Source organism: Leguminivora glycinivorella, chromosome 1 (genome assembly GCF_023078275.1).
Source record: "Leguminivora glycinivorella isolate SPB_JAAS2020 chromosome 1, LegGlyc_1.1, whole genome shotgun sequence".
Classification (NCBI taxonomy): domain Eukaryota; kingdom Metazoa; phylum Arthropoda; class Insecta; order Lepidoptera; family Tortricidae; genus Leguminivora; species Leguminivora glycinivorella.
In genome coordinates this window covers 21,017,774-21,033,963 of record NC_062971.1, presented here as the reverse complement: position 1 = coordinate 21,033,963, position 16,190 = coordinate 21,017,774, and the positions used below count along the sequence as shown (strand labels likewise).

Sequence of the window (16,190 nt, the reverse complement as noted above, 5' to 3'; positions counted from 1 at the left end):
TATCGCTCTATCAGTGGCGCGGCTGAGTCAGCCTGCGTTTCGATCACCATGTAGCATCAAGGAATACGACTTCGGCTAGGTTAGCTGGGAAATATGATAATAGAGATTCACTTCTCGCTCTCGCCTTAAGTGTGAGGCGCACCGTGACCTTGGTGCCTGCGATAGTTTGTATAGTGGAAGCCAGCTTTTATTGCTCGATGATACCATTGATACCGTCAAAAATTGGCGATACAAACACAAGTCACACGAACCAAAGGCAATGTATATCGTCACTACATACTTTTATAAAATCTCGTATCTCACGCTGTTCCTCAAAGTTAAAACGCAGTAAGTCTATATGCATTCCATACATACTTACTACAATTTACTTTTCATTGACAGACGAACATACAAGTTTTTTTTAAAGTAGTGACGACATGTCCTTGTGATTGACAGGATCTTTTAGGGGCAAATAAATAATAATATAAATATTGGGGACACCTTACACAGATCAACTTAGCCCCAAACTAAGCAAAGCTTGTACTATGGGTGCTAAGCGACGATATACATACTTAAATAGATAGGGTCACTACCGACTGAGCCAGACCGGTCGTCTACAAATAATTCTATTTCCTTAGAGCAGGATCTATATCTTATTTCTAGAAGGCTGTGTGTATTGAATCACTGGGGGGATTAAAAAAAGATGAATAATTATTAACTAACAATTTAATGACATCTAACATAATATTAATAAGGTACATTAATAATAATGAATACTCAGTACTTGTATTAATTTCACAACATTATTTACAAGTTCATGACCACACTACTTAATAAAACAAATTACTATAAAATGTAGTATCTATGTAGTTAACTAAACAGCATATTTGAAACTTTTTCCTGTTGCTTCTACGGCTTCTTTCAGCTTAATTAGGGAATTTTTATTAAATTCGTTGATGGGAACGCCGAGCTTCACAGCCTTCTCTAAAACGGATTGCGCTTCATCGACTTTATTTTCGAGTAAATGCATGTTGATTAATCTAGAGTATGCATTGGCGTGCGACCCTGAAGTTATGTTTTTGTTTTTCTGCATTGTTGTTATAAGTTTTTCTATTAACTCTGGTTGTTTCCTGACATGGCTCTCCTGCAGTAGTCGCCTGAAGACTACACTCTGGACACTGTTCAAGGATTTGTCCCAGAGAGAGTCAGCCTGCTGGTCTTTTCCTGCTAGTATGTACTCCATCCAGAGAAGATTTGCTGGCATGTATTGTCCTCTGGAAGCTGATAGTTCGGCTACTTTGCGACCTGAAATGTAATTAATTATACATTAAAATTATATGTTACTATGGTATGTAATTAAAAAAAATGGCTACAGAAGCCTTGAATTAAATTCTTAACATTTTATAACACTTACACTTTTCAACGAGAGCATCATCCTGTATGACGGAAGCAAGCGCATTGCTTCGTGGGAATTTCACCAGGGCCTTCGCTAACTCATCGTCGGTCATGGCGCTACTAACGGCCTCGTAAAGGCTGTCGATGTGCTGCGGGCCCGCGCCCTGCGTGAAGATGGCCAGAGTTAGTTTATCATCGTAAGTCACATTACGTTTCATAGATTCCGTCAGGCGCTTGCCTAGCTCCTGTATCTTCTCGACCTCTCCTTGCTCAGCCAGTTTCTTCAGCAGATACTTCAGTATGTTAGATTTTGCCGTCGTCCCTGCGTCTAATGATTTAACCGCGTAATCCAGTGCTTCAGTAAGTTTATCAGCGTGAACTAAATTCTCAATCTCCGCAGTCACATCTTGTCTTGTAACCTTTCGTTGATCCGGTTTCGCCTGTGCTTTTTTAGGTTTCTGTTGTTCTCTTTTATTCTGCTTGTTTGAGTCCTGGTCTTCAGGAATGATGAAAGGTACAGGCCTATTCTTTGTTCTCAGATGCTTGCCGAGGTGAGACAGGAATTGATCGCTCGGGATTTCGCCTTCTTCCTGCAAGATAGTCCAGAGGCCGAGAGCTTTGTCAGTCTCATCGGCTTTGCAGTAGGTGACCAGGAGGTGGTAGAAAATGTTGGAGCGATCAATGTGCGACAGTTGTTTGGTAGCCTCGAGCAGGCCCTCGAGATATTCGGATTTGCCCTCCTGGAATCACAAAATCAAGAGTAAGTTTTGTAAAATTGGGTCCACATGCTTGATATCACTCAAAACTCAAAAAAATCTGGTGTAGATTAACTGATAACGTAAAGTCATATAGGTGTGTACATTACCTCGACGTATCGCTCGCAGGCGTCATTGAGGCGATTGTGGCGCGCCTGCAGCCCCGGCGTCTCGAGGATGCGGCGCGCTTGCCGCAGGCGGCCGCACTCTACGAACGCGAGCACCAGGTCGTGCAGGACGTTCACTTCGCCGTGGATCTGAAGTATGATGGGGTTTTGACATTTAAGCAGTCATTAATATTATCGATGGTGAAGCATAACAATCAATTGAAACTAAATTAGAAAATGTATGCAGTTATTCTGCTTGAATGTTGGAGCACAATTAGGTTTAGCAAAACAAAAAAAGCTAAGTTCCACGAAAAAACAACACCTATATTCGGAATGTAGCTACATAATACATCTATAATGACGACCGGTCTAGCGCAGTCGGTAGTGACCCTGCCTGCTACGCCGCGGTCCTGGGTTCGAATCCCGGTAAGGGCATTTATTTGTGTGATGAGCACAGATATTTGTTCCCGAGTCATGGATGTTTTCTATGTATATAAGTATTTATATATTATATATATCGTTGTCACTGCAATGTCACAGTTTCGTTTTCTTTCAACCCCTTATTTGCCAAGAGTGGCACTGAAACCTGAGTAGTTTCATGTGCTCTGCCTACCCCTTCATGGGACACAGGCGTGATTGTATGTATGTATGTATGTATGTATATATCGTTGTCTGAGTACCCACAACACAAGCCCTCTTGAGCTTACCGTGGGCCTCAGTCAATCTGTGTAAGAATGTCCTATAATATTAAAAAAAAAAAAAACAATAATATAAATCAATAATCATACATAGAAGTTTTTTATTGATTTATATTTATGTAAGTTGCTTCACGCCTTTTTTATTTAGAGTCACATATTGGTGTTTTTCTGAAAGCAGTGAAATCAAATTTTACTTTGACTAATTTTCTCAAAAAACTTGATTATATGAAGTCCAAGCATACCTGTGTGCTAAGGTCTGCCAGCCACTGCAGCCTGCTGGCGTCCTCCTTGGTGATGAGCACCTTCATGAGCTCGCCCTTCCACGGCGTGCACCGGTACTGCTTGCAGCAGCTCTCGAACTGCTTGAGCGCGCCTTCCACGTCGCCCTTCTGTAGGAACGCCTTGATGCTGGGCCCGAAGATCACGTTGGACGGCTCAATGTAGTTGTTTTCTATGAGTACCGTGGTCATTTCTATTACCTGTTGAAGGAAAGTAATTAGCATATACATAGCTAATAAATAAATAATAAATACTTTAAAAAACCAAGAGTAGATACATTTATTATACCATGATAGGCTAGTTACATTGTGGGTAATTTCTATACTTACATTAGCATCATCCTTCTTTTCAGCTAAGCTATTCAGCATTTGCCAGCATTTGGAGTTGAGCATGAAAGTTCCTTTATCTGACTCCGGGTCGTGTCTGTTGTCCTTCAAAAACTGGATCGCTTCTTCTACTTTTCCTGCTCTCACTAACGCATATGACATCTGGACAAGCTTGAACTTATTTAACACAAATTCGGGATCCTTCTGTAGAATTTCAGAGTGGATTTGCTTAGCTTTCTCTACATCATCATGCACACAGTAAAATTCGTACAACTGTGAAAGAACAGCATTGGACAGTTCGAAATTGGAAGCTTTCAAATCAACCAAGAGTTTATTAAGCTTTTCAACATTGTTCTCTTTAACGTAAGCTGAAATGAGTTGTCTTTGTAGGCGCTTTTCACTGTCAGGTTTTCCTTGAGCTAGTAGTTTCTCCAAATGAGCTGAGCTTCGGGGTTCGTTATTATAAGTTCTCTGATGTTCTAATGGAGCGATTTCAAGATCGGGTGACGTAAGTTGAGAAAGTAATTCCGAAAGTTCCGTTGTCAAGTTATTTCCTAGATACTGTTGAATGGCTTCTGCAGATTCAGAGCTAATTCTTAAGCCCTTTGAATGAATAGCTCGCAGTAGTGGCTGAGCTGTGTCAACATTGGATAGGCTCTTCAAAGCCGAGAGAACAATTCGACCAACCTCGAACTCATTTTGACCGTCATCGTGGCCATCATCGTCAGTTTGTGTGACTTGACTTTGTGCGCTGCAAATAACGTGCAAAATTGTGGAAAATGAATTAATATCTTTAGTTTTGCTCAGTGCAATAATAAGTGGTCTCGTAAGTAGAGAATACTGGCCTCTAGGTCTATATTTTAATGCAACTTCCGCCGCTTGTTTTAGTTTGCCCGCTTGCAAGAGCTCGACCATGAGATTCCTTGCCGCATGTGCAACCGGCACATTTGCGATTTGGAGTTTTAATATTATGTTCAAAGGGGTGTCTTTTTTGATCAGATGTGGTATGACATAGTCCCTCAAAGCCTCGCCGCTGGGAATGTTTCCGTCTTTCACCATGTCACGGATAAGTTGCAATAGGCCTTCTTCATCACCCTCCCGTCCTTTCTGTGCAAGCAGTGGCCAGTAATAGTGCTGGCGTATTTCGTGCCCTTCCTTTTGAAGCTCCTTGAACAGACTTTGAGACAGTTCAACGTGTCCCTGCTGTAATGCTGTCTCAGTGGCTATATAGATGGAATTAGGAACTAATCCTTCTTCCTTTAGTTCTAGGCAAGCCTTAATGATGTCCTCAGGCGACTTCTTAACTCTTAAAAGCTGTTTTATAAAGAATGCCCCTTTGAATGGTGTATCATCATTGTTGGTAGTCTTTGGCATGGTCTTCATGATTTTTTTGGCTGCATCCAGCTGCCCTTTGTTGAGTAACCGTAGGATAACATTGCAGACGTCTTGATTGTAGCCCATGCCCTTCTGAAGATGTTGGAAAAGACTTTCCATTTTATCATTGTGACCTCCAGTTGCTAGATGTTCAATGATATCCAAAATATCCTGAAAAAAAAATGAAATATTAAATAAATAAGTATTGGGGACACCTTACACAGATCAACTTAGCCCCGAACTAAGCAAAGCTTGTACTATGGGTGCTAAGCGACGATATACATACTTAAATAGATAAATACATACTTATATACATAGAAAACACCCATTTTATATGGTATATTACATGGTTTCTAGTCACAATGTTTTACTATTATTATCTATTCTTCATCTTTCTAGTACACATATAATAAAATAATAAAAAAAGACTTCTTAGACCAGGTTCTTACTTCTTAGAACTCAATTAATTTACTAAAACATACCTTATCAGTTAAGTAAGCATCTTTGTCGGTCGCAGTTTTGATGACATTTTCTACACCAGCTATATCGCCTTGTTTAGCATACCCACACGCAAGAAGAGTATAGGTACGGTTAGTCGGCTGCAGGCCTGCACCAGCCATTGTCTCCAGCACAGCTTTGGCACCATTGGTGTCTCCGTGGAATGCGTGGCCCATGACCAGGGCATTTAGGACTGGTTCGGACACCGGCATACTAAGCTCTCTCATTTTCTCTAGAACTTTTGTTGCGCCGTCAACATCTCCTTCTTGACAATAACGCCACATGAGCCTTTGGTAAGTCACCCTGCAATTTTCATAACATTTATATTATGTTCTGTTCTGTCTAAATCAAAGATGAGCAAAGATAGATCTGGATGATAGTTTAGTTAGCAGTTCATAAACTGTTTTTAAGGTAATACCTGTTAGGCTGCAGTCCTTTCTTCTCCAGTTCTTCAAGGAACTGGGCTGGTGAAAATGGGTGCTCATTTTCAATATAAACCCTCAATAGAGCATTGTAGTGTGAAATATCCATAGGGATACCCCGTTCTGTAAGTACACTCCATATTTTCTGGACTAAGAGTGTTCTTTGTTCTGGTAACTCTTCGGGTACAAGTTCACCTATGAATTAAAAGTGAATAAATGTCATTTCTATGATTCGTTACCATGTAGCTTAGCAAGAGCAAGAGGTTTTGCTATATGGTTTTTCACTAAGTTATACATTTATACTAAAGATGGGCCGAATATTCGGTAAATGTTCGGTATTCGGCATATTCGGCAAGTTTTTCAATGTTCGTATTCGGCCGAATAGTTCGGTTATATTGCCGAATATTTACCGAATAAACAAAGTAAATAAATAGCGTAAATTGTTTCGTAATTCTTGGGATAATGACATCCTATTTCAGGATTCTAAGGACCAAAGGGGGTTAAAAATGCGTTAAATATAAGTACCTACAATAATTATGTAAAAAAAACCAGCCAAGAGCTTGTCGGGCCACGCTCAGTGTAGGGTTCCGTAGTTTTCCGTATTTTTCTCAAAAACTACTGAACCTATCAAGTTCAAAATAATTTTCCTAGAAAGTCTTTATAAAGTTCTACTTTTGTGATTTTTTTCATATTTTTTAAACATATGGTTCAAAAGGGGGGACGCACTTTTTTTTCCTTTAGGAGCGATTATTTCCGAAAATATGAATATTATTATCAATAAACGATCTTAGTTAACCCTTATTTATTTTTAAATACCTATCCAACAATATATCACATGTTGGGGTTGGAATGAAAAAAATATCAGCCCCCACTTTACATGTAGGGGGGTACCCTAATAAAACATTTTTTTCCATTTTTTATTTTTGCACTTTGTTGGCGTGATTGATATACATATTGGTACCAAATTTCAGCTTTCTAGTGCTAACGGTTACTGAGATTATCCGACGGACGGACGGACGGACGGACGGACGGACGGACGGACGGACAGACAGACATGGCGAAACTATAAGGGTTCCTAGTTGACTACGGAACCCTAAAAAGTAAAAATAACGTAGCTTAAGAAACAAAAATCTAAATTTTCTTATGCACTAAATTATAGGAACATTAAGAGCCTTAGTTAGTACTCATTAACAATAATTGAAAATTTTAACTCTTAAGCCAGGATTTAAAATATAGTGGAACCGAATATTCGGTTCGGTACCAGCTGAACCGAATGTTCGGCCGAATATTCGTATTCGGCAAAGTCCGTATTCGGCCCATCTCTAATTTATACTATGTCTTGTCATAAAAAAAAAAATGGTGTAAACAAGCATTAAGAAATGATTGCAAATTATTATCCCAGAAAGTGATTAATTGTAGATTCTTGTTATATATCCCCTTATAATTAGTGATTCCATTGAATTTTATTTACACATAATATATTTTTAAGGTTTTGATTAAGATTTCTACTCATAATTTAAATAAATTTGAAATATTTAAGGCTTTCTTACCACAACACCGTATTACAAGCAAGGACTGGGAACTAGTGATGTCATTCTTTGATCTTATCTCATCAAAAACCTCATCAATGTCTTTCTTGGTAATGCGGCCAAACCTTCTTGCTTCTGAATCCAATTTTTGTAGCAACGGTTCAAGACTTTCTGCTTTTTTGGAAGTGGCATAATCACGCAAAAGTACACTGAAAATATGAGAAATGTAATTATTTTAAACCTATAAAAGTTATAGGCCTAGTAAAAGCTTGTGAGCATATAAACAACTACTGCTTACAAACTTTTACTAGACCCATATGTTCATTTTCTTGAGTATGAGTAGCTTAAGGTGGCCTGCAGGGTTGCACATCATCGCTAGCATTTGTTGTCAAAGCCACGATAGAGAAGGGAGGATGATGGGTGATATTTCTGTACTAATGATACCATTCATTGCAATATGGTGATAAATACACAAGGTATAAAGCAGAGAATTTAAAATAAAATAATTAAACAAATATACCTACATGCCATTTTCAAGTAAAGGGTATGGACATGGTTGCTTAAGCATAAGGATGCTCAAACAGGTAATTTTAATAAAAATACCAGTTTTTTTTTGTTTGAAAGCTAAATTAGGCGGTAGTGTTATTAGCCATGTAGTCATGAAAATTCGTCCACTATTTAGAGCATGTAGAGGGTTTTTCAAAATTTTAATTTTGTGGTTAGGTTATTATTTCATGAAGTGAAATTTAACAGGCTGATAATCAGAACTCAAATTCGAAAATAGGTTTTTTTTTTCCTGTTCACACATAATAAATGAGTTAGTAAGTGTGACAACCTATAACAATGTATATAGATCAGTTCAATAAAATGGTAGTGTAGTGTCACTTAACAAACATACACTTCTTGAATATGTAGTAGTATTAGGTCATTCTCCTTAGTTCCTCTTAACCCATTCAGGGCCAGCAACTCAGCTTATGAGTCATGGTGGAACAGTTCCGCAGGGCCGATGACTCGCATGTGAGTCCTGAATAAATTCTGATTTAAACATGAACAAAACGTAATATAACGTAATAATGTAAGTATAGTTTGAGCTAACAACCATTTTCATAAGGTAATAATGAAAAAAAAATTCTAAACATGTTTTTTTTTTAGTGAAATGGGGTCGAGAATATTCAAGTTTGGTTTACTATAAGTGTAATATAGTAAATATTCTGAAATTCGAGATACATACGTGTTCCAAGCAAATGGATGAATCCACATTTCAAAAATATAAATAATACATATATGCCTGAAGTTATAGACCCGACTCAAGGTATGGGTCACCGTGGCCTGGCGCTACTTGTAAAATCTACACATATTTTCATAGCACGCAATAATAAACTTTATTGCATTGTTTTAAAGCTTATTTCATGACGAAATTCGTTGCAAATTGTACCATTTTACAATGGATTACTGTTTGGATGGCAGCAAGCAACATTTCTAAGAACCAAACATATTACCATGCTATATTTTTTTGTTTCATTACATAAACAGGGCAGCTTAAACAGTCACAAATTAAATAGTAATTATTGTATTATCATAAAAGTGTGTGACAAATATTTACAAGACAAGTTTTTTTCTAAACATTTGCGTGGTGTTTATAACAGTTTTTAAGTGCTCTATTGTTTTTATTATAATGACGTTTACCAAAACAAAGATCATGACAGGCCACATGTAAGATTATCGGTGACACTTGGCCAATAAACAATGAATGCACCTGAGCGGCGGCGGATTAAGCGGTCGTCTCATCTTTCATGTGGTATTTTAGACAAAAACTCAAGAAATTATTTTTCCCATCCCCTTTATTAGGATGTATTTTAGAGCAATATGGGAAATTCTATTTAGTCACGATTTATTCGTTGGCGACTTTATACTCGTCCCAGTGCTCTTCAGTGATTTCGTATTTTGTGATTTTTGTGACCTTGGCTATGGATGACTAGAAATATACATAATCACGCGCTAAGTTGCGGAATTTCATTATAAATATTTTTTAAATACTTTTCTGAACCGTATAATTAATTAATTACATGAGAATAACAGCATCCTCTCGACAATCATATATTTCTGGTCAGACTATAAAATGTTCATTCTTACAAATAGCAACAAATTAGTAAATACATTTATTTTGAATATGAACAGAAAACAGTTGGTTAGTAAAAATTTTGCATAATATTGTTCAACTGGCCGGATTCATAAGCGGCAATTTATTTTGCGTTCGCGCCAGGCCAGAGACCCATGAGCTGAGTCACGCGTTTTAGCTAAAAACGGTTTGTATGGTGGCCCGGCGTGATGTGTACGCTCGACAGTCCTTGGCCATGAATGGGTTAAAAGTAGACAGTAAACTATTAAAGGAAAAAAAAAACACTTTGTTTCCAATCATGATGTCTTCTAATACCCTTCAACACTAGCCATCTTAGACTGTCTAGGCATCTTTAAATAATTATTATTTTATTTTGTTGATGACTGTTTTTAAAACAGTCTGGGAACGAAAAATGTAATAGAGAAGTTAATTATAGATATAGCCAAATGAGGTTTAACCGAGTAATTTATATCAAAATGAAGTAATTCTTCATAACAAAGGATTTCAAAATATAATTCATACTTACTTGTTAGCGGAACACAGTGCAATAGGATTAACCAATAAATTAGATTCTGCAGACTTAGCTGAGTTTAATATAAGCGTTCTTGCCGCACCCGTGAAATATCGCACGAATTTAGTGGAACGTAAAAGCGACGACATTTTGATGTCGTGCTTTTCACTTGAAAATCAATATTTTAGTATAGAATACCTAAAAAGAGGTGTTTTAGTAGAATTTTTATACTTTTGTGTCGGCTATAAGAAAATCCTCCACATTAAAAGAATTGGAGGTTATTTTGTTATGTCATCTGTCACTTTTTATTTCGCGGCTGTTTGAGTAAACCGAAAGTCCGCCTATAAATCTTGTACAATCTGAACATCTGAATTTGATCTGAACGTGAACACTCTTTTTCTTTGGTCTATGGTTCGTAATGAAAATGAATGAAATAGAATAGGAAGAGCGAATGAATGGTAGATCTATGAGCTGTCTGACTGAGCGGAAATAAACTTTATCAGAAAATCATTCACTAAGTAATTGTGAGTGATTAATAATAGTTTTAATTTACACTACACCTAATAAAAAAAGACAGAGGTAGTGTCGTGTGCAATTTGCGACATCGCGACCTTCACGCATCTACTGTTCGATAAACGCGACGCGTTTTTGGTTATTTTTGAGAAATAATCCATTGAAGCCGAAGACATGGTATGTGTAAATTATTATGGAATATTTTACTAGTATTATTCCATTGACTTTGGTTTGACCTTTATTGTAGTTCTTGTGTTTTCTATATCTCAAAAAGCGTTAAAAATCCTCAGGTTATCTCTAAATTGTGACTTAAAACGTTTAGATAATTTCCATTTAGCAATTTTAGCGTAAATAATATATTATACTCTGTATTACCGGACAATCAATTAACCGGTTGCCGGTAATGTAGTTATGTTGCCCTATCCTTATCATGATTATGATAAGTAAGTTAATCTAATCATTAATAGGAGTTTTTATGCTATTTAACATATATTTTATCAATTTGAGACATGGCGTGTTGTTGGGGCTCCAAATCTGAAGATTTAGTTCAAACCACTGTCATAAAACCTGTACTGGTTACCATGGTAATTAACTAAAATCTGAACCGTTAATTTTAGTGTTTTGTTATTTTTTATTCGTATGTTAAAATGGGCGTTCGTAAATATAATTTGTGGCCCACTGATAAAAAAATCTTATTAGAATCGTTTTTCAATATTTATTTTTTTATTTTTCCAGGCTGCACCAATCAAGGTTGTCGTTACAGGAGCGGCGGGTCAAATCGCCTACTCCTTGCTGTACCAAATTGCGTCTGGGGCTGTATTTGGCCCTGACCAGCCTGTCTATCTCCACCTTCTGGATATCGCCCCAATGATGGGAGTCTTAGAAGGCGTGGTCATGGAACTGGCTGACTGTGCACTACCTCTTCTTGTTGGTGTCCTGCCCACGGCTAGCCCCGAGGAAGCATTTAAGGATGTTGCAGCCGCCTTCCTTGTCGGTGCTATGCCTAGGAAAGAAGGCATGGAAAGAAAAGATCTTCTTTCTGCCAATGTTCGCATTTTCAAAGAGCAGGGTCAGGCCATTGATAAAGTTGCTCGCAAAGACATCAAAGTCCTGGTTGTTGGCAACCCTGCTAACACTAATGCCTTCATCTGCTCTAAATATGCTCCTTCTATTCCCAAGGAAAACTTCACAGCCATGACTCGTCTAGATCAAAACCGTGCCCAGTCACAATTGGCAGCTAAACTTGGAGTACCAGTGAAGTATGTAAAGAATGTTGTCATCTGGGGTAATCACTCTTCCACTCAGTTCCCTGATGCCTCCAATGCTGTTGTAACTGTTGGAGGTGCCCAGAAACCAGTACCGTCTGCAATCAATGATAATGAATACCTAACAAACACCTTTGTGTCCACTGTACAAAAGCGAGGCGCTGCTGTCATTGCTGCAAGGAAAATGTCTTCCGCTTTGTCTGCGGCTAAGGCTGCTTCTGATCACATGAGGGATTGGTTCCTTGGCACAGGTGACCGCTGGGTGAGTATGGGTGTTGTATCTGATGGATCTTATGGTACACCCAAGGATGTTGTGTTCTCATTCCCTGTTACTGTTAACAATGGTAAATGGAAGATTGTTGAAGGTCTGACTATCTCTGACTTTGCACGCAAAATGTTGGACAACACAGGCAAAGAGCTGGCTGAGGAGAAACAGGATGCGCTGGATGTGTGCAAAGATTGACTGAGTAAAGTTTAAGATTGAAAATCAATGTATTTAATAGCATTACACATATTTGTATAGGGTATACACCTAATCGTTTTATTAGAAAATGTTATTGGCAATAATAAAGTTGTTGATAAAAACTAAAATTTGTTGTGTCCTTCAGATATCTGTTTTATGTAATCTACTACCTAGCATAGCAGGTCAAGAGTTCTCTCGACGCGACGTAATACACTGCTCTTATCTCAGTTACATATGTTACATAAATATGTAATATAGATAGAAACCTATATGTAAGCTTGAATAGCTGTAGGGAAATTTAATGAATTTAGAGTTTGAATTATGACTATCTATCGAAGTATAGGCTATTTTCCTATTAGTCTCTTTTTATGAACTATCAAAACGATTTGCTAATATGAAATACTGAGGAGTGACGTCAAGGTCAATTCATTTCCTTTATATCTTTCTCTTTGACTTATTAAATAGAAATTATGTCTAAAATAAATAATTTTTAAGAAAAAAAAACCGTCGCCTTTCGGGTTCTAGTGAAAGCTACTTGCGAATGTTGGATTATGTAGAAATGTGTAGGTATTTTTTAAAACTGCTTTTAATGTTTTAATTATTAAATGGCAACACAAATGAATATACGTATAACATTAAGGTTGGAGGAGTTTCCTCAATGCCTCATGAATCCGATTATAATAAGAAATCGAAGCTTGACAAACTTTGACTTGAAAACTCAATATGCTTAACAAACATAGCTAAATAAATGTCACTGTTCTGAACTTAAATGCATGGTTTTCTTACAAAAATACCAAAGTCATTATGAGTGTGCCGTTCAGATTTGAGGAGTTCGGTTCTGACCATCATCAGCATTCAGCAGTTCCACTGCACTAAATATCACTGTTCTGAACTTAAATGCATGCTTTTCTTATAAAAATACCAAAGTCACTATAAGTGTGCCGTTCAGATTTGAGGAGTTCGGTTCTGACCATCATCAGCAGTTCCACTGCACCAAATGTCACTGTTCTGGACGTAAGTGCATGCTGTTCTTATAAAAATACCAAAGTCACTATAAGTGTGCCGTTCAGATTTGAGGAGTTCGGTTCTGACCACCCTTACCCTTAATCCGGCCCTGCCCCCCCTTATATACGTCCTTGGGCGCTCATGACCTTTTTGTATGGAAATGTCGAAATCCGACTCGCACTTGACCGATTTTCATAGAAAGTTGTGTTTTATTATAGTTTTGAAGGAGGTTTCTTGTTTTTAACCACCAACGCAAAAACGACGGAGTGTTATAATAATAATAGGTTTGACGCTTGACATGTCTGTCTGGCATCATAGCTCCCGAACGAATCAATCGATTTTGATTTAGTTTTTAATGTTTAAGGTGAATTCGTCGAGAGTTTTTTTTTGTACCACGTAGGTGGCAAACATACATACGGTCCGCCTGATGGAAAGCGGTCACTGTTACATATGGACGCCTGCCACTCAAGGAGTGGCGTTGCCGACTCGACTCATTAGAAACTTGTACAAACCTGTACTTAGAAGGGGCCTGGGTGCCGACGACTCAAAGGACCGAAGGAAGGAGGAGGAAGGAAATAAGGAAGGAGGAAGGATCTATTGTCCTAATAATTACTTCCATAGGTCCTCCAGTCGTCAGCATACCGCACCCTCGTGGAGCTCTGGCTGCCTTACTCACCGGCAGGAACACAACAATGAGTAAAGTCTAGTGCTACTTGACTGCGGTCTTTTGTAAAGCGGAGGTAATTCCCCAGTTAGACTCTGCTCTACCTTAGAGTATATTCAATTTAGTATTAGAGTTATCAGTCAAGAAATTCAAATGCAGCGCCATCTATTATTAGTTTCGACAACTTTTCATATGACTTTCCATGCCTAAAGGTTCGCACAAGTCTCAAGTCGCGTAAATTACTTAGTAAATTTTGCCGAGAGACGGCGCTAAATACAATAATACTCATTAGACTACCTATACTTCTAGTCAAAGACATATATAACTCCGTATAGATAGATAAAGTCTAAGAATAAAACGTACTTACCTCAGTAGGTACCACACAGAAGAAGGGCTCAGCTAGATGGTGCTAATATTAATATTTGAAATTTTAAAACATATTAAGCTAAGAATATGGGCCAAATTGTCAAAACTGAGGTTCAAAAGTCTTAAGCCTACGTCGAGAGATGGCAGTCTATGCACTGTGATTACACATTTTACTTTGACTCTAACTCTATAATACTCGATCTTCTTTGCTTCTTAGCACACCTCGGACACTGGGGATCAAATATTTGAAAGAGGCGCATTCCTAGCACACAGTCTTAGATCGTGTAGGTGAACGTACTACGCTTGTATGAGTGAAATTTAATATGACAGGTCGACGGTTCGTGTTATTGACAGGCGGTAACTGTGAGGTAACCGAGAGGGGGTTGGCGGCACTTTCAGCGGGGAGTGGGGATGGCCATACTGTACGATAGTACTCTTTATTATACTGTGCTTCTAGACAAGTCTTATATGAGTACCAATTGTGGTAGGGGATAGTGAAAAAATAAGATCAGATCCCTCAGAGGCAACTAATATGGGCGTAGCGCAAGAATCGTCAGTATCTAACATACTTTTTTCACTTCTCCTCAACGACCTACCGGTTGCGATACAGGCTGCCAACATTTTAATGTACGCCGATGATGTTGCTGCCATAGTTACTGCACCAACGTCTGAAAGTCTTCAGCGAGCCTTGAATGAAACGACAACTCAGCTGTCTCAATGGTTCGCATGGAATGGCTTAGCTTTAAATCTCAAAAAGACTCACTTTGTGCATTTTAATCTTTCGGGCCGCATGACCACGCCGTTGATAGTTCATAATTAATGGGAAAATACTTGAACAGGCATCCACGACTACTTTCCTAGGTTTAAAGATTGATCAGGGCGATCAGGGCTTAAAATGGGACCAGCAAGTAGATAAACCGTGTGGTAGTCGGGGCAGTGCGTGCTTTGCCTTAGGTCGAGTTGCAAAGTCTGTGGCTCCAGAAGTAGCCCGGACATGCTATTTCGCCACTGTCCATTCATTAATACAGTACGGTGCGGAGCTCTGGGGACGTTGTGCTGAATGGGAGAGGGTCTTTCACTTTCAGAAACGAGCTGTCAGGATCGTTGCTCAGGTACCTGTAGACAGTAGACACTCCGGCCAAAGAACTCTTTAAAAAATAAGAATCCTTACACTCATTACACTGCCTGCAATAGTTATCATGCCGGTAGCCATTTATGTAAGAGAGAACTTGGCAGCATACAAAACCAGGGGCGGCTCACTCCGCGATTCTATCGCCGCGCTACAAGTACATGTCAGCGGCCGCGAGTTCGCGGCCCATTCATTGGCGACGACCTTCGCGCGGCGCAATAATAGTTATTTGTATAATAGTTATTTATAGAATCATGAACTTGCGAGTTATTTATAGAATCCTGAACTTGCGAGTTTTTTAACACACGAGAAGTAAAATACATTTGCACCCGAGTGTAACACAAAACTTTTCCCCTCACTGTAGCGAGGAAACTACAACGCAAAAAATGCGTTTATCACTGCTTCCAGTAGTTCCACAGGTGGTAAATGATCTTTATTACTAGATTCACCTACTTTTATCAATTTTAAAGCAGTTCATTTGAATTTATTCAAGGTCAAATTACTTTACCCACTAGTGGATAAAATGCGTTTTTACCCGCTGGTATTAAAGGACAAAACACGTGTTTCCGAGCTAGTGAGGGGAAAAATTCAATGTTGGCTGCTCGCGGCTGTATGAAAAGGTGCAACGATTTTTTCAGAAATGATTAACTCGTATATTACACGAAAATGATATACGATTTGCCCTAGTCACTAAGAGCAAAAAGAAGTAATGCATAGATTTCACCGAGGAAACCGGCCCTTTCCCTTTGTCTTTGTGGGGGGTAGTGACGTGCGATTTCATGACTATTGAGCT

At 38.5% G+C, this 16,190-nt stretch overlaps 2 protein-coding genes across 2 annotated transcripts; one reads left to right on the top strand and one right to left on the bottom strand.

Moving 5' to 3' along the window:
* Nucleotides 1-687: 687 nt before the first annotated feature.
* On the bottom strand, nt 688-10,270 carry LOC125227447 (leucine-rich PPR motif-containing protein, mitochondrial). The gene is made up of 9 exons (XM_048131769.1): nt 10,008-10,270; nt 7,384-7,571; nt 5,830-6,028; nt 5,396-5,714; nt 3,543-5,084; nt 3,177-3,413; nt 2,240-2,386; nt 1,394-2,114; nt 688-1,284 (listed from the first exon to the last, which is right to left on the bottom strand). The coding sequence occupies exons 1-9, from the start codon at nt 10,139-10,141 to the stop codon at nt 854-856; spliced, it is 3,918 nt and encodes a 1,305-aa protein (XP_047987726.1). The 5' UTR covers nt 10,142-10,270; the 3' UTR covers nt 688-853.
* A 240-nt stretch (nt 10,271-10,510) lies between these two features.
* On the top strand, nt 10,511-12,361 carry LOC125225900 (malate dehydrogenase, cytoplasmic). Its single transcript, XM_048129766.1, has 2 exons — nt 10,511-10,682; nt 11,241-12,361. The coding sequence occupies exons 1-2, from the start codon at nt 10,680-10,682 to the stop codon at nt 12,231-12,233; spliced, it is 996 nt and encodes a 331-aa protein (XP_047985723.1). The 5' UTR covers nt 10,511-10,679; the 3' UTR covers nt 12,234-12,361.
* The last annotated feature ends 3,829 nt before the right edge of the window (nt 12,362-16,190 follow it).